The sequence below is a fragment of the Nymphaea colorata genome, chromosome 1 (genome assembly GCF_008831285.2).
Source record: "Nymphaea colorata isolate Beijing-Zhang1983 chromosome 1, ASM883128v2, whole genome shotgun sequence".
NCBI classification, from domain to species: Eukaryota; Viridiplantae; Streptophyta; class Magnoliopsida; order Nymphaeales; family Nymphaeaceae; genus Nymphaea; species Nymphaea colorata.
Genome location: NC_045138.2, coordinates 26,260,093 through 26,281,273, shown reverse-complemented (window position 1 = coordinate 26,281,273; position 21,181 = coordinate 26,260,093). Strand labels below are relative to the sequence as shown.

At 38.5% G+C, this 21,181-nt stretch overlaps 2 protein-coding genes across 2 annotated transcripts; one reads left to right on the top strand and one right to left on the bottom strand.

Annotated features, from left to right (window-relative positions):
* Nucleotides 1-1,504: 1,504 nt before the first annotated feature.
* On the top strand, nucleotides 1,505-3,348 carry LOC116265687 (organic cation/carnitine transporter 3-like). The gene is given in 2 exon segments (XM_031646489.2): nucleotides 1,505-3,017; nucleotides 3,020-3,348. Coding segments are annotated over 2 exon segments (1,578 nt in total). The 5' UTR covers nucleotides 1,505-1,570; the 3' UTR covers nucleotides 3,151-3,348.
* Nucleotides 3,349-4,589: 1,241 nt separating this feature from the next.
* Nucleotides 4,590-18,372, bottom strand: LOC116259320 (succinate-semialdehyde dehydrogenase, mitochondrial). Its single transcript, XM_031637075.2, has 20 exons — nucleotides 17,906-18,372; nucleotides 17,266-17,379; nucleotides 16,653-16,752; nucleotides 16,321-16,369; nucleotides 15,145-15,232; nucleotides 14,591-14,701; nucleotides 13,621-13,683; nucleotides 13,292-13,402; nucleotides 12,633-12,698; nucleotides 12,425-12,502; nucleotides 11,342-11,419; nucleotides 9,527-9,593; nucleotides 8,239-8,324; nucleotides 7,051-7,083; nucleotides 6,902-6,934; nucleotides 6,676-6,776; nucleotides 5,827-5,912; nucleotides 5,111-5,217; nucleotides 4,932-5,009; nucleotides 4,590-4,847 (listed from the first exon to the last, which is right to left on the bottom strand). The coding sequence occupies exons 1-20, from the start codon at nucleotides 17,984-17,986 to the stop codon at nucleotides 4,809-4,811; spliced, it is 1,569 nt and encodes a 522-aa protein (XP_031492935.1). The 5' UTR covers nucleotides 17,987-18,372; the 3' UTR covers nucleotides 4,590-4,808.
* Between the last annotated feature and the right edge of the window lie 2,809 nt (nucleotides 18,373-21,181).

Here is a 21,181-nt window from a genome sequence, read left to right as displayed (position 1 = left end):
TAAATAATTCTCAAACACGTGAAGCTTTTTGCTCTGCTCTCATGGTTTTTTCAACTTCTGTCTTTTCATTTTTCTTTTAAAAAGAGGAGGAGATTCATGTTGCCTCAAGGGGCATAACGTTGGTCGTATGTCTTAAGTGGTGGAGTGTAATATTTAAATTGAAAGGTGTATCACTGTTGTTGATGATGCCGGCACAACTCAGGACCTCAAAGGCAGGAAAAGGTGAAGTTGTTAGGCTGCTTTTTCTAGATGATACGTTGTTGCTCACTCGAAATTGAGAATTAAGTAGGGTGAACAACGAGTCAAGCTACTCGAACTTGACTCGTTAAGGCTCGGCTCCTCAACGAGTTCAAGCCGAGTCATTTGCCTAACGAGCCGAACTCGAGTTAATGAGTCGACTCGTTCAAATAATTGAGTTGAGTTCGAGCTCAACATGTAACTGCCGAGTTGAACTCGAGTTTTAATCGAGTTTGTCGAGCTTTAATCAAGTCGATATATTCAAACGAGTTTACGAGTTTGTCGAGCCTTAATCATGTTGAGTTTGACCTCAACACGTAGAGATGAATATCAATTCTATTCAAATGAGTTTATCAAGCTTTAATCGAGTCGAGCTCGAGCTCAACACGTGACGATGAATATCAATTCTATTCAAACGAGTTTGTCGAGCTCGAACAACAAGTAATTGTTGAGTCGAGGTATTCTTGAGCTCGAGACAAGTCGAGCTCGAGGTTTCATTAGCCAAGCCGAGCTCAAGCTAATCTTGTACTAACTTTTGTCAACTTTGAAAACAAAAATGCACAACTTTTATATGATTCCACCCAATTCATTATCATCAAATATATGGGGCTTGAAGGAAAAAATAGCACTTTAAAAAAAATTGAGGATAGAAGGAGTTCAACTATGTACCATTGATCAGTCATGTGTTGGTGGCCTTACCAAGAGTGGGTCCCCACCCCACTCTCTATTATTCTTTTACAGACTGTGGAAAGTATTATTATTATATAAGTTACTGTAGAAGTTATTACTTTACAAGTTAAAATGAAGTAATTGCAAGTCTTCAAATTATAAAATAGAAAAAGAGCAAAATTGGTTATGTGCACAAAAAAGATTATAATGATCAAAATATCTTGAAAAAGATTTTAAAAAACATTTAAAATGAAATTATGAAAATATTAAAAATTTAAAATGTACAAATTTTTGTAAAGAAATTCTAAAATATTTCAAACAGTTTTTTCTTCTTCCTCTTTCCACTGTATATCTATTGCCTGCAGCAACTCGATCTGAGGAAAGAGTGCCAACTCGGGGTACCCGACTCGAATCCATAAGGTCCGCGTCTCTTCACTAATGGCAGTCCAGCCAAACTCTGCAATTTGCATGCTTCCAAAACATCCCCACGTAAGCACAGCCTGTCTCTCGTCGTCAGTTCTCTCTATCTTCTTTCCTTGTCTCATTGAAGAACAGCCTTGTGAAGAAGAAATTTCCAAGAAAAAGGACTATAAATACCAGAATCTACACTCCCCATGATCAGCTTGAAGTCGAAGTGACAAACTAGACTCGACCAAGGCCACTAATGGCGCCGCCATCTCATGCTCCCCTACCTGCTGATCTTCTTCCTGTTTCAGAGCCTCTCCTCCCCAAGGAGGACCCTTCTTCTCTAGACGACGTCATAGAGCAGCACATCGGTGGGTTCGGCCTCGCGCAGATGTTCCAAGCTTTCCTGGTTTCATGTGCATGGATCTTCGATGCCCAGTACACCTTCATCAACATCTTCACGGACGCCGAGCCCAAATGGCACTGCTCCCCTGACTCCGCCGCCGCCGGCACCTGCTCCCCTTCTTCCTCCATCTGCTCCATGGACTCCTCCCTCTGGTCCTGGGACAGCCCCGCTCATGCCTCCATTGTTTCCCAGTGGAATCTCACGTGCTCTGTGAATCCCGTCCTCGCCGGACTCCCTCCTTCTGCCTTCTTCATGGGCTGCCTCGTCGGCGGCCTCGTGCTGGCCACTCTCGCCGACTCCACCCTCGGCCGGCACAAGATGCTCTTCCTCTCCACCTTCGCCATGGGCCTGTCCGGCATCCTCACCGCCGCCTCTCCCAACATATGGTTCTACTCTGCCGCCAGGTTCGTCGGCGGCGTCGCCCGTGCGACCGTCGGGACCTCCGCGCTCGTGCTGTCGACGGAGTTCGTGGGCAAGCGGTGGCGCGGCGAGGTCGGGATCTTCGGCTTCGTCTGCTTCACGTTTGGCTTCCTTTCCCTCCCGGTGTCGGCTTACTTGCTGAGAACGGAGACGTGGAGGCTCATCTACCTCGTTGTCTCCGTCCCCACGCTGCTCTACTCCCTCCTGGTCCGCTTCCTCGTGTTCGAGTCCCCGAGATGGCTCATCGTAAAGGGGAGGGAGGGCGAAGCGGTGGACACGCTGAGGCGCATTGCGAGGAGGAACGGCATGGCCGACGACTTCTCGTTGACGGTCGGGCTGTGCTACCTGGCCGGAGAAAAGGACGGAGCTGGCAGCGGCAACATCTACTCGGCGCTGATGGTCCTGTGGCAGAAGCCGTGGGCGTTCAGGAGGTTGACGGCGGTAATGATCGCCGGTTTCGGCATCGGGCTGGTGTACTACGGCATGCCGCTGGCCGTCGGCGACCTGGACTTCAACCTCTACCTGAGCGTGACGTTCAACGCCCTGTCGGAGCTGCCGTCGGCGCTGCTGACGTTCTTCCTCATCTCGAAGATGAACCGGAGGACGGCGGTGGTGGCGTTCACGCTGGCGAGCGGGGTGCTGAGCGTGGCGTGCGTGCTGATGGGGAAAGGTGTGCAGATGATAGCAGAGGTCGTCTCCTTCTTCTGCGCCTGCACCGCCTTCACCGTGATCATGATATACTGCCTGGAGTTGTTTCCGACGAGCGTGAGGAACTCGGCGGTGTCGATGCTGAGGCAGGCGCTGGTGCTCGGCGGCGTGTTCAGCCCCATGCTGGTGGTGGCGGGGAGGAAGGAGAGCATCGTCTGCTTCGGGGCATTCGGGGGGTGATCATCGTCTGCGGGCTGTTCGTGGTGTGCCTGCCGGAGACGAAGGGCTGTACCTTCTGCGACACCATGGAGGAGCAGGAATGCAGGGACGTGGTGCGAGGACACGACAGAACCGCCACTCCATGATCCGTTCACTGTCAACTTGCTTGACACAATTTTTCTTTTTTCCTCTTCTTTTGTTTAAGATCTTTCCCTTTTTCCTTTTTCAATTCATCGCAGAGCATAAACCCCTCAAAAGGACTTTGTGCTTCTGCCGCCAATCCTCTTCCTAGAGAAGATCTGTTTTAATCTATAGATATATAAATATCATGTTATGCCTCCTGAGTAATATCTCTCTATGTAGTGATTAAGACCACAAAGCTATAAGAAACATCATTCTTTCATTGTATTCAAGAGCCAGAAGGCATTAAGGGGCAAGATAAATAGGGAAGTATGATTATTTATCCCACATACGGTACTTTTGTCATTTTATGTCAAAAGCTAATTTTTCTAATCACTAAGTGCTTTTTCCATAATTTCTCTCAAATGCTGAGTGTTTTCTTGTTCATGTTTAAAGGTTGAGCTGCAAGTTGTTATTTGCCCAAACGTTAGGCACCTTTTTATAGTTTTTCTTGGCTTTACCTGAATAGATAGCAATTTCTCTGTAATTGTACTGCATGTTTGTCGTTGGTTCATGAAATGTGAAACCTTCGTGAAATGAGATGCGACAATGTCGATCTTCAGCCGTCTTCAGCAGAAAACAAATATCTCTATACAAGATATACAGATAGAACTTGCACCATTGCTAGAAGAAGCTGCCACGGGGATGAAATGAAGTTGAACAATCTTCCCCGCAGCTTGGCCAAGAATCGCCTCTCTCCCTGAATTCCACCTGTTCATCCATGTTCCGGCAGTAGGCACGTCCCCTCGTGTTGGGCAATCGCGCCGCCAACATGCTCGGCGGCCATCACCAACCCGAACACGGCAAAGATGTTGGCCAGGTGGCTGCCGCGTGAGAGGCGCAGGGCCACCGGCCCACCAGGGAAGGAAAACGATGATCAGCGTCAGATGGGAAAGTCATTTCATTCAGGATCAAGAATCGAAAGGCATTAGAAGGCATTAGCATTCAAATATTAACTGAAAGTACCCTGTGACTTTGCACCCATGATCGAAAAAGAGGTTCAAAGGCAATCTATGTATTTAAATTGCCTTTTATGTTGAAAGGAAATAAGATAGGCAGGTATGTATCAGAGCCGCGCAACCCTCCCGCTCCAGCCTTGCTTCGTAATCTTTTTTGTTTTGATTTTTTTGGTGTTTCTTTCTTTGTCCATAAAATCGTTGCGAATGATAAAAAACTGCTCAATCTCTATCTCGCTCGCCCCATATTTCTTTGTTGTTCAGATTTTTTCCTTTCGCATTCTTCTTACAATTATTTCAGTGAGCTGGTCTTTCAGATCTGATCATAAGCTTGATGGACAGGGACGTTTTTTTCACGACAAGCCGAATGAGCAACTTCTCTCTCTCTCTCTCTCTCTCTCTCTCTCTCTCTCTTTGTCTAGCTACTTTAATTTGTGGAACTATACAGCTAGTTCAGGTTCGATGTTTAATTTGCAGAATTTTAGTCCGAGATCAGGCTTCAAAGGTCGATCCAACTACAAAACCAAGAAATCTGTTCCGCATACAGATTATTGACCTCTCTCTCTCTCTCTCTCTCTCTCTCTCTGATTATTAACTCCCACCCCCTGCTGCGCCTCTCTACCGCACTGAATCGCAGGATCACAAATTGCAGAAGGCATAGAACAGCTTCATGCGCTCTTCATGTTCCCGAGGCATACGTATTTCAGCTGCATCAATAGAAAATCAATGTTGTGATGGTTGAATCTGGGAAACCAATTGGTGCAAATAACAGCCAAGCACAAGTACTGTACCTCTAGGTACTCGTCGATTCCATACTTGGAACCTTCTCGCCCAAGCCCTGATTGTTTGTATCCACCGAATGGAGCCACCTACATAACAAGAAAGGTGGATTTATTATGCTCTTTTGCCCTTCAGATACTCTGAACTGAAAGTGCAAGTTCTTTATCCGTAACAAGGGAACATGTCATACCACAGTAGAAACTAGTCCTTCATTTACACCAACCAACCCATATTCAAGGGCTTCCGTCACCCGCCATGACCGTGAGATATCATTGGTAAAAACATATGCAGCTAGTCCTGTAAATAACAAGGAGCAAAATGGCTAAGTTTCTCATAACTATCCATGCCCTTTATTAAAACACCATGAGCTTGTCAGAGTTAAAAACCTTATTTTGATGCATACCACACAAGTGCCGATAGAGAGTAATGCTAAATATTCTTGTTCAGGCTACAGAGGGAGATGGGTGCATCAGACATGCGCTGCGTTTATGTGACACAGACTTTTAACAAATCAATTGAGCCTTCGGCAGACTAGACAGCAGTAGAGAAATTAAGAATGCCCACTCTCAAGAATGTTTCAGAAAAAGTTGGACACAAAATCATATGGAGGGTTTTTTCCAATTTTGTGCTCGAGACATGTTTGGAAAACCCTTTTTTCTAATCGTTCTAGAAGTAGTAACAAGAAAGGCTTCGGGAAGTGATAACTAGAGGCCTCAACCCTCAAGAAGAAACTCCTTAGACATGAAAAACTGCTGAAAGGTTACTGAGAGGTCTCAGTTTTGGAGTCTTACCCCAAGCAAAGGGGGTAAAACAAAGACTGCATCATTTTACCAGGATGTAGCATGGCACTCTATATACAGTCGGAAATTTCATTGCTGCTTGTCTATAGGTTGATGAGGAGTATACCTGCATTTGTATCATTAGCCATATGAATAGCCTCCTCCTCCGTCTTAAAACGCAATAAAGGTGCAACAGGTCCAAATACTTCTTCCCTGTAAATGAAATAAGGATATTTGCATCAGTCAGATTAGATGAAATTCACTACAAGCAATGGTATTCGTTACAAACTTACAATCAAATGTAGTTTTCACCATTGCCACAAATATTTTTTGCGGATTTTTATGAGCAAGGTTTTCCTCAAGTATTAATCAGAAAAACATGTTTTGTCTCTGGAAAATCTCAGGGACTCAAGAAATTAAAAATTAGACACGAAGTAATAGAAAAATTATGAAAAGGTTTTTATACTAATTTTCATACAGAAACATCGATTAAAATTCAAAATACCTATTACAATGTTAAAAGAAACCCACAAAAGTCATAAAATATGATAAAAAATGGCTTTCTGGAGAAATATCACAAAAAACATCATATGGTATTTCAAAAATATCGCAATAATTTTTTCATTTAGTATTTTCTGCGATACTATTGCAATATCTTGCAAATACCACCAACATTTGTAGTAATGGTGTTCCCCGTGAATCTTTTTTTGTTATTGAGAGATATATTTTATATTTTTCTCTCCTTCAAATAGCTTCAATATTGCTCTTCACATTAATCTTCTCATCTTGTGTTCCCATCTGTATGAATGCAGTATTTTCTAGAGAACTATTTTTCAGGGCTACACCCATCCAAAAAGGCACTCAGTTTGCAGCAGGAGTAAGGCCAAAAAACGGGTCAATGAAGAATGGTGGTTCATATATACATAAACAACCTCGTGTAAACACTGTAAAGAACAAAAAAAAAAACTCCATTTACCTGGATATCAACATTTCTGTATTTGTATTGCCCAGCACTGTTGGTTCATAAAATGTCATACCAAGACTATGCCTTTTTCCTCCAATCAAAACTTTTGCACCCTTCTCAAAAGTGAAATCGAGTTAGGTCTGGCTTATTACAGAAAAATATTCATATTCACCCAAAAGAGCAGTGGGGAGTATCAGAAAAATACATAATAACCAAAAAAATTGCCTGAAAACTGTACCTTGTTTGTGGCATCACGTATAAATGATTCAACCTACAAAACCAAAAATTGGAAATCATCTTACTAAACAAATGCTCCCATCAAGATCAGGGAAAAGAAAAGGAATAAGAGCGACAACCACCATCTTAACCGGAACCCTGAATAATCACCTTTTGTACAGCAGCTTCATTGATCAATGGACCCTAAAGAAAGAAGCAGAAGAAATTTTAAAAAAGTGATAATCACGAGATTATGTGCACACTATTTCCATTTTAGGAGCAGAACGATAAGCACTTGAATGAATAAAGTAATCAAGGACAAGACAAGACCTGGTCAATGTTTCAAATAGAATGTGATCAAAAGACTGTCCATATAGGTAAGGCCGTAGGAGTAGATCTAATGATGCTCATGCCACCATCATGGCCAAGACAAAAACAAAAAACTGATTCACCTCGACCATGCATACGTATACTTTCATACATGGAAGCAGAGAATGAGCACCAAACAGAAGTTTGAAGAATGTAGTAAATATCACAAACAGATTCTCGTGATCCCTGAATATAGCACTTCACCTGAACATACAGGTAGATATATGCACTTAACAGTTCCCCATGTAAGATGGTCGATATCAGCATGAACAACATAATCTAGAAGGATGTTCTCTTCCAAATATTTAGCCTCATATGTGACCTTATCACAAAGAAGCCAAAAATAGCATGCACGTTCATGTTAATGCAGTTTGTACACATAGTTTCCTGATCTTAGGCCAGCCCATCAGTAAAGACACACAATTTTGACTGGCATGTTTCTGAGATTGAATTGCCTAGAAGCTAATCATTTGGAAAATAGATTCATCTGAATGCACTAGAATGAATTATATTAAAATAAACAACATTTCCATATGACATGAGATAGATAATGGTAAAAAAAAGGAAAAAAACTAACATGACTGACATGCATCCAAAGTTTTCTTCTTTGCTCTTACTCCTGTTCATATGGTACCAGTCTTAGATGATGGAGAAACGACAAGGCGATAAGCAGGCAAAATGCAGATAAGGAGTGTTTTCCATAGTTAAATAACCAAATAATTTGTGAGAAATCAAGTTTTCACAAGATTTTGACTTACTTTGTCCATCTTAGGCATAAAAGTTGATTCCCACCTATATTAAAAAGGTGGTAAACATAAACACCCACATGCATGACTGCTAGAAAGAAACTTTCAAGTTCCAACAAGACACATCATGAATAGAAAAATCAAAATTAATATAAATAAGATTGAAGCTAAGAATTTTAATGCACTAAATGCCTCTAGCACCATAGATGACTAATAAAAAGGATAAAGGATAAAATTACAAAACCTGGGCAACACCTTCCGTCAATCCATTCCCTACTTGCAGCTGTTGTACAGCATCAGCAAAAGCATTTGCAAACTTTTCGTAAATACCTGTAAAAACCAAGTCAATCAACCTCAAGGGCCAAAAGAAATATGCTTGAAAATTATATACTCCAGGGAAATCTAGCCACATGGCAAAAACAGGCATAGACTTAAATTAGATGAATAGCCTTCAAACTAGAAATTTATTGTGAACCATAACTCTAGATCCAACCATAATAGTGAAAAGAAAAAAAAAAGTATATACACATGATGCTCATCGTTTCCAGTCTCACGCATTTATGTTGTCCCAGTGTATTTGTGTGTGTCTGTTTGTGTGGGTAAATATAAAAAGAGGGTGGAAGGGGGATACAAGAAAGAAGGTTACTGCAGACATATACATGAGAAACGATCTTGCCCCTAAAAAAATCACGAGTTATTTAGATACGAAAAATAAGTCGGTATAACCTATCCCATAAAAACTCTATGTCAGAGCTTTCCCGATATTCATGGTTAAAAACAACAGTAAAAATGTAAAAATTTTAAATTTGACAAAAATTAACACGGTAAAAACTTTCAACGTTTCAACTTTCCAAATCTAACATCAGATCCACACATAACATAGTCAATTCACTAGTCCTTCACTATACTTTTTACCATTGTATCATTCTTGGAGACCACGTCTTTCTCAGGTATTTTTCAGTGAAAGTTGTTTCTCTAAGGAAATTCTTAGGAATTCGAAAAATTAAAGAAACAAATATGTATATATATATATATATATATATATATATATATACATACATATATATATACATATATATATACAAGTATGAACTTAAGAGTTCTCTATTAATTTTTTTCAAAAAAATATCAATAAATATACAAAGTAGTTTTTAAGATGTTAAAAAAAATAAAAAATGGAAAAAGTTTATAAATACATTACAAAGGGTTTCTGTTTAAAATAAATCTTAATATTATTGTGGGACCATCAAGTTGGCAACAATTTCAGAATATCGCAATATTTTGCAGTTTTTCATTCTATTCTATTTTGAAACAAGGAAACTTCGAAAATATGGTCAGAGTTTGTGATTGATTCAGACAACAAAAACACATACAAGACACTTATAAATGTGATATTTCTTCAAGGGAATAGGTCACTGACCTATGATTTGTAAACATGGTCTTTTGTGGGGGTCCCAGGGGGAGGAAGGAAGACATGATAAAATATCCCTATCTATCAATAGATCAATTAATAACAATTTGAGTTTACCAACCTTCTTGTACTAGTATCCTGTTAGCACATACACAGGTCTGACCACTATTACGAAATTTTGCAGCAAGCTGTAAAACAAGAACACATTAAGATAAAATGAACAACAGCTTAGAAGCAGGGTAGATAACACAGAGTGTTAAAGAAGAAAATGCAAAATAGTTCACTAGATGCGGAAGGCTACTTTATGCAGTGCAGATGCATGCACATAGATGTGTGGCTTTTAAAACCAAGAAACCTAAGCAGCATTTGGTCATCAAGCTACCAAACAATGGAGAGTGACAACATCCATGCCAACTTAATGATTTGCAGACTTTTCTTTTATGCTTATATTAGCATTCATGCCTTGGGAGATGTATGTCAGTCCATGACTAAAGCATGGCCTTAGATGTAATTAAGCATGTTTTTAGATCGTTGCTGTTGAAATTACTTCCAGAAAGAATATGAGATGAGTGTATATTTGTTTATTTAATTTAAGGGAGATCATACTACTGGTGCCACAGATTATTGTTTTTATACCCATTGATGCCTTTGCCCAGATTTCATTGAGATTTTGAAGACAAATGATGATGCAGCTGGACAATTACTTCTATGGTTTGAATTGGTCAAGCCTTTTCAGGCCATCAAATGTACTTGATCATTCAAGATGAAGCCAAACACCAATCTGAATCTACCTTAAAAGTCAAGTTGCCTGTTATCTTTGGTCCATAGACACAAATGATCAAACAACAAACTACACTTTGTACAGACAGAAAATGGGTTATCTTGCCTCGAGAATGAATAAGAGAAAACAAAATTATATAAGCCCTGTAGATTGTCATGGCAGGTTTCTTTAACAATTAGAGCACTGACTACAGGTCCATGACAGCACATGCAATTGTGCCATACTGCCAAGATAGTGCATGGTAGTACATGTATTTGCATCATACTTGGAATGTTTACATTAAACATGATACATTTTACAGTAAATATGTTTCTACTTCTGTGATATCATCTTGGCTTTTGTATATGAATCACTCTCTACCTACAGATTTTTTAAAGGTTGTCAGTGCTTTTCCTTCAACCTCAAGGTCCATCAAGCCTATCTGAGCCATGAGATAGTTTCTAGTTAAGCCCGGAAATCCTACGATGCTTGTCAAAGTTTCACTAAGGGTTTGGCAGTCCAATCTATGTTCTCATTGGAGAGCACCAACAATTTTAACCTTAGTTGTCAAAATCAGAAATTGAGCACATGCTGGTCAAGGAACTTAAAAGACTAGTCGGATCCAGACAGCCCGAGTTGGTCCGAGTCGGTTGACTAAAATAAAATCAATAAGAGGTCTAAAATACTAAACTGATAAAAATACTAAAAACATAAAATATCATTTCAAGTCAAGATAACCACATTTCACCTACTGAATATAATATCACCATGGTAGGTGAAATTTTAGCATATTCCTGCTTACATATAGGCAGAAATGTGTGTGAGTGTGTATGTGTGTGTGTGTCTACAGAGAGAGAGAGAGAGAGAGAGGAGAGAGAATTCCTAAAATATAAGCAATACCAAAAATAAGTACCTATGGTGTTCTGGTCTGCACAAATGCATATGTATGTGTGTGTGTGTATGCAGAAAATATTTATGCAAATACCCACACATACATATGTATATGTGTGTGCATTCAGAATCCATGAGAAAGAGTGAGAATCCAAATCCAGAAAAAAAAAAAGGAACAAAGGGCACATCTGATGTTTATTATAGCTTTCTAAATTTCCAAGTTTAACCAACAAAGTGTAGCTCCTGCAATAATGGAGGAAATGAAATAGAAGTCAAATAACTTACAGCTCCTTTAACTGCAACATCCAGTTCAGCATCATCAAATACAATACAAGGAGCATTCCCACCAAGTTCCAAGGACACCTGGAAAAGAAGTAACCATGTTGTGGCAGAATAGCTTCAGGTATCTTGCAAGACCCTCCAACCAAAAAAAAGTGATGACCAATTTTTCAGAAGAATTATCAGAAAGCTAGGCCATAATAACAGTGAAGCTAAGCAATTGATGCAAAGTAAGTAAAATTAACGAAGTGACGTAAACATAAAAGTTGACATGACATAAAAAGCTCAAACATCAGTATGACTATGTTGTGTCACTAAAGTGATACCACAATTTTTTGTATTTTGCATGTCCAAAGTCATTCATGTGCTATGCATTGCTTCAGATAATATTTTTTGCAGCTCTAGTTGATGATAAGGGAAATTTAATTCCCAGTAAGAGAATTGCAGAAAAATTTATTGTAAAATCCGTATTATGTTTTTACAGTAATGATGATTCAGCAGACGCACATGGATGGAGGAGAAAAAAGAGTATGTGATTGAAGTAAGGAGGAGAAAATGAGTGACATGAATGTTGGGGCGTAGGTATTTAGTTTCAGATTTTAACATAAATAAGCATATTAACATAAGCACCACCAAGTCGCTCTGGCATTTTCATTTGCAGTTCCAAAATTCAACAGAGACAAGCAACTTCACATTTATCACTGAAAAGCTGAGTCCTTATTGAAAGTTTAACAGGATAACTGTTCCGATTCACTTAAGAGCCCTAATCAGGAAAGACTAATAATAGTAACAACATTATGTTTTTCAAGGAAAGAAATTGCCAATGATCATGAGACTTGACAATTTTCTGCACATTGATAGTTATTTAAACTCGGTAAGACATGACAGCGAAATGAGTGTAATGTGACAAACTGCAGCTCCAAGTTGCATAATATCCTGAACTGCAAGGTCAAATTCTAGAAGTCATAGGAAAACAGTCACTATATAGTAGTTCTATATACATAATTAGTAACCTATCTCACTTGTGTTCATAACTTCATAAACATAGAGTCTTTCGGCTAGATAAGCTCAGACTTGAAATAGTCGTACCTTCTTAACTGTCTCTGCAGCACCAGCCATTAGTTTCTTTCCAACAGCCGTTGAGCCTGTGAATGTGATCTTTCTTACCTAGCAAGACAACAAGAACAGAGTATAAATTGACTGAAAATTAATGAGACCAACAAGATCCATACTTCTTGAAAAAAACAAATTTAGAAAGATCAGAGAGAAAGGAATAAATAAAATATATTTGATCCACCTGAGGACTAGCCAGTAAAGTATCTCCAATCTCAGAAGCATTGCCCATTACAACATTGAATGCACCCTATGCAGAACCCAAGTTCACCAAAGAGGTCAGTAAAGCAGAGAAAGACACAATGTGTGTGTGTGTGTGTGTATATATAGGGATCAAGTGGTAGAGGGACTCCACAGAATTTAGACATTTACCAGTGGATATGTGAGACAATTCCCTTACAATAGGTTTAAAAAGAAAAACAATTAAGGCAAGGGTACAAAATGAGACCTTGCATTTGCATGACATCGCATAACCCACTGGACCACACAACCAGACCCCAGACTTGAAAAGTGCATATCCAACAAAGAAATTGCCAAAATGAAAACTTACTGGTCTCAACTCTCAAGAAAGGTAAGGCAATAAGCTTCTTAAAGATTGTAAACAAAAATGTGTGAATGATGGCCCTGAAACACTATTCTATCATGACAAGAGACAGATGCAACTTAAATCTAGTGAAAAATTTGTTGACAAAAAAAGTCAAAGGTCTAACTCCAATGTCATGGTGAAATATTAACAGCGCCTCACATTCAGTGGGTTTAGCAGATATACAAGACATTTAGAATAAGTAAAACCTGAATTATTGAACTTAAAATGGAAAAGTGATGATCAGTGAGAGAGATTACCGGTGGTATTCCAGCTTGTAATGCAAGTTCAGCTGCTGCTAATGCCGTCAATGGTGTAAGCTCTGATGGTTTAACAACAACGGTGCAGCCACAAGCAAGAGCAGGACCAATCTGCATTTGTAAAGTTAATATACATATACATCTGAACATAAAATATTTTGGCATTTCTTTTATGAAGGTGATCCATTGTCTTCAAGTTATCAAGTTAATGTCCTCATGAAACATTGACCAAGGAGGCAACCATCACAGTGGTCATAGGATATTCCAAGGATTATTACTTGAATATCCCTTGACTCTTCTCTTTATAAAAGATAGCAGTAGCTTCATACCTTCCTTGTGATCATAGCCAAAGGGAAGTTCCAAGGAGTGATTGCCCCAACCACACCAACAGGCTACAAAATAAAATGATTATATATGAAATTTAGTTTTAATCTGGTAATGAATTTATTGAAAAGAAATGTTGCTCATAGCCTCACTAATAACAATTCAAAACAGAGCTACTGCAATATACAACCAATTGACATATAAAATTTGCTTGAACTATAAGTTGAAATGTTCCAAATACAGCATAAAAATCTCACCAAACAGAAAATTCAACAATACTGGAAAATAAGATGTACACTAGCTTGACGAGAGAAAGGACAGCCCTGCACCTTTGTTTGTTAATATACAGGGACCAATTTGATAATTTCGTACACAAACTTTACAATTTTATGTACTGGCCAACTCATGATAAATTATACAAGAAAACTGTTCCTTTCACATACATCATGACAAATTTAGTAAAATCTCAATCCAAATGGATGTTCTCCCCATGCCATGAAAATGCAAATGACAGTCACAATCACGAGAAGAATTTTGGATTCATATAGACATTATATCATCAATATCTCAGACCTTCAGTATTTTTTCAAAATAGCTTCTAACCAGATATGCGCAATCAATGGTAAGAGACGCCTCTTACTGCAATTTGAAATCAATGTCCCATCAACTTGGTGACATCCAAAAGATTCCCTTATAGATCACTATAGCATCTGTTGGGTCAGAGTGTCAGCACCAACCAGAGAAACTGAAAATAAATAAACAATAACACAAAAAGTACATGCTGAAACACAATCAATTTGCAGCAGATGGATAATAAAGGGCACATATACATCAAGGAAACAGGAGCAATAAATGTAAGAATGTTCTTGTTAGTAACAACCGCAAGAATAAGGATATGTAAGAAGCAAATTCCAAACTCCCAAGTTAGAAGATACAAGCAACAGGAAAGCCAATGCATCTGAATTACAAATTTACCTGTTTCAAGACAAGTAAACGTCGATCAGTGAGGGGAGAAGGCAGAAGATCACCATATACACGTTTTGCCTCCTCCGCATAGAACTCAACAAAGTCGGCACCATAGGTTATCTGCATCAATTTCAACCATGCTTACCAACATAACTTTTCCCTTCAACAGTTGACCAAGGAATTTTTTTTTAACATGGGCCTTTTGTGAAAATTTCTCAAGAAAATATCAAAAGTTTTTTGTTTGAAAAGTTTTTTAAAAAAAGTAAGAGCAGCCCAAAAAACAATTTGCTTTTTGCATTATTCTAGCAAAAACAGAATAAAGCAATCATAAATAAAATACAAAAGAAAAAACATGAACACAAAATACATAAGATATATAAAACAGGAACTTTCTCAAGTAACTTCCAAAACATAGTGATGTTATTGTGACTATATCACGACATTATGACATTTCCTTTGTGAAATACTGAAAAAAATAATGATGTTTATTCCAATACTGTCAGTTGACTTTAAGAAACAAGATTGATTAATCAGAATCCTCGACTTAAGGGTCAACAACTCACCTCCCCCAGGGCTTCCTTCATTGGTTTTCCTTGTTCAAGTGTCACGAGCTGAGCCAGTTCTTCCTTATGGGCAGTTAACAAATCATACCTTATAAAATCATACAATTATGATGGTCATGAAAAGTGTTCCAAGGCCTAATAAGAGAGATTTAAGAGTCCAATAAATTTGTGGCATAAAAAGAATGTATGTTAGAGTATTCATAATTTGTTTCAAGTGATGGCCATCACTGGAAGCTGGCATAAAGGAAAAGACAAGTTTGCTTAAAAGGAAGGCTTAAAGCAATGACCAAATTAAAGATGTAGACCTTATAAGTTTTATATTTAAAACAACTTATCAAGTTTACGACATATTAAACGAAGCACATTTTCATGTGCAGAATAAGCAAGAGAGCATTTGAATTGGTATCACATCCATGACTACGTTCCCATAGAATTCTGTTTAGAGAACACCATCGTTCTTCTCCAGCTAGCAGTTAAGTTACCAGCTGCACCTGCACAAGTCTCAATTTATCCCAGCATCTAGGACACCAACTCACATCTTAAACCCACTTCAAAGATCCTGGTGCAAGCTGAAGTGTATTTTTTTTAACCAAGCAAGCCTTAAACCATTTTCAAGCTTGACTAATCCACTAAACAAGCAAACTTTAGTAAGATGTTTGTTTATTGGAGAAAAATCATGTTGTATTCAGCAACAAAAGAAAATATGCCAAAATACATTCAGAAAGGTGATTGCTTCAATTGAATTAAAAAAAATCAACCATCTTTCTCAGGGCTCCTATTTATCAAATAAAAATCAAACTATGTTTATTAAGCCAAGCCATGTCAGTAATTGTAGATATTCAAAAACTTGTTCACTTAATTTGCAAGAAGAACAAACTCAGACATGCAATCAGTCAAAGAAACTCCTTACCAAAAATAAAAATGTTGTTTCTCAAGATCAAACCGGTAGGAAATTGATGACAGTGTACTGCCATGGGACAAATTTGATTGACCTTATTACTGCATGTACCTTGCTATCAAACTTATTTTGGTTATCAGTAAATTTACCTTTTGCATGTGAAAATAACGTATGATTCACTAATTTTCCATTTCTATAAAAATCTGGCTGGTGAAGCAGTCAAATCATGATTGATGAAATAAATATTTCCAAGATTACAAAGAGAAAAGTAAAAGTACCATTTCCGTAAGTGCTTGCTTCTTTCAGCCCCAGAAAGTTTCTTCCAAGCTGAATAAGGCATGAGCACAGATATCAGCATTCCAATGATGACATGCACCTCTTACTTATTTGAGTCATAATTGCAATGCAGTTTAAGTGACCATAAACTAAAGTAAAGAATTCAACAGAGGAAGCATAGCACATGCATAGACAAGGACAGACACACACATATGCACACACATACGATAAAAAAACTTCATATAACGTCCACAGAATGCTTAGTGGGAGAAATCACAATTGACCAGAAAAAAGCGATGTTTTAATTACAAAAAATGGCTTTGAAGCTCCGTACATTGGAACGTTTCATATGCTGATGAAATTGCTTGACTCGTCTCCTTTTGGCCCATGTATGGGACTGTACAAATAAGATCACCAGTAGCGGGATTTTCTACCTGTCATAAGCAGAAAAGTTCAGTCTCCCTCGCACACATACTGAGCATGTGCTGGTCAAGCATATAAGAATATGTCTGTGTGCACATGTATGCCAGAGAGAGAAAGAGGATGTGAATGTTGTAAATTTTATTTGTGATTTGCTTATATGAGGCTGTCATGCTGGAGAAGAAGAAGAAAAAATTATATATATATATGTATATGTGTGTGTGTGTGTGTGTGTGTGTGTGTGTATAATACATTCCTGCTATCCATGATGATGATTATGAACTACATATAACTCCAGCTGCTGCTCCAGAACTGATAGAAAGAAGTTTTTGATTTCTTAAATAATGGATCCTGTCATCCTTGGAAGTTGGAAGGATGGTGAGTATGAAAACAGAACAGACAATTATGCCCATAAAGCTAACATTCTTGCTAACGGTTAATTAATCGTGGAAACAACACATCTTTTTGGAAGACATATTTGATCATGAAATATTGAATGCTATCTTATGCATATATAGTTTGCATACCTTTAGAGTTTTTCCATCTTCAGCATCTACCCATTTCCCACCAACGAGGCCTTGCGTTTTTATGAAGCCGGAATCTTTAAGTCTAGTAACAGCAGCCAATGACTCCGCGCTCATCTGCATAGAATTTCTTTTAGCTATATAAGCATTAGTCAAAATTTATACACATCCATGTCGCAGGCAAGGCATCAGGTGCACCAACTCTAGAAAGCAAGTATTTAGAGGGAGCGAGGAAGGGAAGGAGGGAGGACTCGACATCTCCGTTCGCACGCAGAGTCTGCAATAACCTGCCTGCCTTAAGGAGGCGCCTCACCAAGCACACTTATCCAGAGAATCGGGTCAGTTGAGCATTTATGTTATGGCACCATCTGAGCCTATTTTACTGAATAACGAATTGCAGCATGAGCATCCAAGAGCAACAACCAAATCCTCTTAAACTTGAGCACGCAAAACCAAAGCGGACAATAGCAAACAGCTAGGAGAAACCAAAACTTGTCCAAATAAGCTCGAACCCCATGAACTCCAGGCTCCAGCAGAAGTAGAGGAAATAATCGGCAAGAGAGCCTGCTTAATGATGGAAGACTCCCGAATATTGAACCAACGGGAAGTGAGGAAAGAAGGAAAGGGGCGGGCGAAAACTTGCCTTGCGCAGATGGAACGTGGCGGTCCAAGTCGTGCAGATGGTGTAGCTGGACCTGCGCATGGCTGCAAAAGCGATCGACATGTCTCCGAAGCAGCAAGATGGGGAAGATCAATCGAGTGTGGGGGGGAAACGCGATCAGGGACCCAAAGTGATTACCACCCTTCAGATATATCGATATGCCCAGCATGCGGTGCTAGTGCGGTACCTAACACATGAGGAAGGTTGCCAACAACACTGGCACCCCTCACAGTGTCTGCCATGCTCTGGTTTGTTTGCTTCTGTTCTTCAATTCTTTTTTCTTTATGCTTTTTCTTTTCTAGTCTTTCCCTCCCCACCGATCTTTGCCTTCCCTTTGACGGTTCTTTTGGGTGGTGGGTTGGCTTCGGCGTTTTTCATCATGGCATGAGTTATTGAATGATGCCCTCTCACTGAACTGAAAATTGTTAGAAAAACCTTCAACTTGATTGTTGTTGTCGGCATGAAGATACAGTTTTTTTTTTCAGCACTACTTTTTTAATGGTTTCTGCTACCCATTTAATGAACCCACATAACAGATAAGGTCACTTCGCGCGTGTTGCATTGGTGATGTTGTTCCACCAACAAGAAAATATGCAATCTCTATAGTCCATTACATTGTACTCGGATCAAGAAAATAGTGACAGTGTGCTATCATTTAATGTATCTTCTCCAAATATAGGGCTGATTTATAAAATATTTGGATGTCACTTTATCATTTGATGCAGATACATGAAATAGTACTGTTGTTGTTGTCAAACAGCCCATAACATTATGTTTGATTACCATGAACCTGAGATCCGCATTGATATCAGGATTGCGGTTTTGAGGTCCAAACTCCAAACCCCACCCCACGTCAAAGATCAAATCCATGTTTTTTACAAAATAGCATGGATTTGAGATCCACATTTGGGGGTTGATGCTTGTTGAAACTGTAGATTTCAGCTATCATTGATTTCAGATGCCCTTGAACTTGAGATCCATGGAAATCAAAAGAAACATAAGAGGCTTGATTTGCAGTCATAACAGCTATGTGGAGTGTTAAAACATAATCATTGGAAGGTGGAAGATCTTGGTAGGAACGAAGAGAATTATTTTAAATGAGAAGCCCTTCAAGGAGCATAGCACTCGACAATTTTAAGCTTTGAGATGTAAATACCATGTGAACTTTAAACCCTCATACATGCGTGATAACAATTTCTTGTGAAAGTGGAGACTGCAATTATGGGCGTGTTTAATTGCCGAAGAAAGGTTATTATAAACGACAATTATATATGACAACACTCAAGCAAACAGTTGAAAAGTCTTCATGGATAAGTGTTTCACATGATTATGTATAAATGGTACAGCTTTTCTTGATTTGAAAAATCAAAGAAAGTCTTCTTAGGCAATCAAACACGCCCTAAGGCAGTGTCCTGGTGTTTGGATGATTTGAGTGTGGATAGTATTTCCAGCAAGTGTTATCCACAAGGGTGTCCTTGGCGCACCGTAGCTCAAAAGTTTTGTGTTTGAATGGCATTAATACAGTATCTTAGTCATTTTTTTCCGTTCCATGTTTGAATGAAATTGATATATGTATATTTTCAGTTGTCACAATGTTTCACCTGAAATGGGTACTCAATCTTGACCAAGAAAATCCTCAATGTGGCTCTAGCCAATGATAAATGGCAAATAGTACAGTTGCAGCTAGCTTCCAGAGATGAATTTTCTTTACATTTTATCTTCATTGGAAACACCGTGCTCTTCGTTTGTTTTGCAATATGTAGAAAGCTTTCGAGGTAGCAGCAGAGTTTTGCTAACGCATAAACATTGAGATCATATGGAATAATCTTGCTGCTTTGAGGTGTGCTAGTCATTATCGATAAATGACTGAGAACTTTGCAAAGAATTTGGAAGATCATACAAATAATTATCTGAAGTGTGAACCCGTAAAATTCTTTGTCAACGGATGCATCAGTTCATTCAAACACCCAAAAATAATTCAAGACATTTTGTTTAGGCGATTCAAACCTAAAATTTCTCCTTCGTGGCGCACCAAGAACAGTGCACATAGGACTTGCTTTCAGAATTTAGGTGGTCCTATAGTACACTTTAACTTAGTGTCGCCGTTTACCATACAAAGTAATAACACTCACAACAATCAAACACTGGACACCTGGTTCATCTGTACCTCCTATGCTGCCCCCATACCTCGGGTTTTCTTTTTTAAAAAAAAAAGTCTTCCATAAGTTCTTCCAACTTATAAATGAGACTTTCTTCTTCTCTTTTCCGATTAATAAAAGTTGAATATTTCCATAAAAAATTGAATAATTTGTCGCTTTCTTGCTGTCAGCAGTCACGGGAAAAAAAGGACTCGTTCTCCTAAAAAAATTGAACCATCTTATATGCAAATTGAAAATGAGGCAGAGAATCTTACCAGGCAACTACAGGACATGACCACTATTACAATTTTTGTGCTGAATGAAAGACTTCTCTTCTTTATTACGTAACGGACATTTCACTTATCATTGTGTTATTCCATCCGCCAGAGCTACACACTTTGTTAAATGCACAATTCGATGTTCAATATGACCTTAACTTGTCATATAACATGTCCGTTAAATGTCCGAACAGCTCTCTTGCACTTTATTTATTTTGCTTTTTGTGCCCAATGCTTATTATTTTAAAACATTTAAGCGTCACAAACAAACATAAATAATGAACGGTATAGTTTAAATTACAATATATATATATATATAAAAGCTCAGCACTGAACATGCCAGATATAATTATTTTCTGTATTTTTAATTTTTGTGTAAAACATCTATGGATGTGCTGTTTATAGACAAAACGTTATAAATTTACATAGAAAAACTACATGCTACACATCTCAGCAGGTTATATATTATGGTCCCTAATAACAAACCACGTGTTATGATTTGAAAATAATTAAAATACCACGATTGAAGACCCTTCTCCTTCAAAGGAAAAAATGAATACTGAAAATTTTTATACTGAAAAATTGCCAAAATGCTCATTTGGTAAAGCGTGGGAACATGCCTTTCCATGTTAATGAACAGTGATATACATAGAGAATTTTTTACAGTAGCTCCTACTTATTGCATATACTTTAGATGCATCCGCCATGTTCATCTTCTACTCAGCTTTAACTTGGACAAGTTGAATAACTTAATTAACTGTCGTGTTTAACCAAATTTGACAGTTCCCGTCAATTAATACAAAACAAACAAAAAATATTACCCTTTTCCATGGCAAAACAAC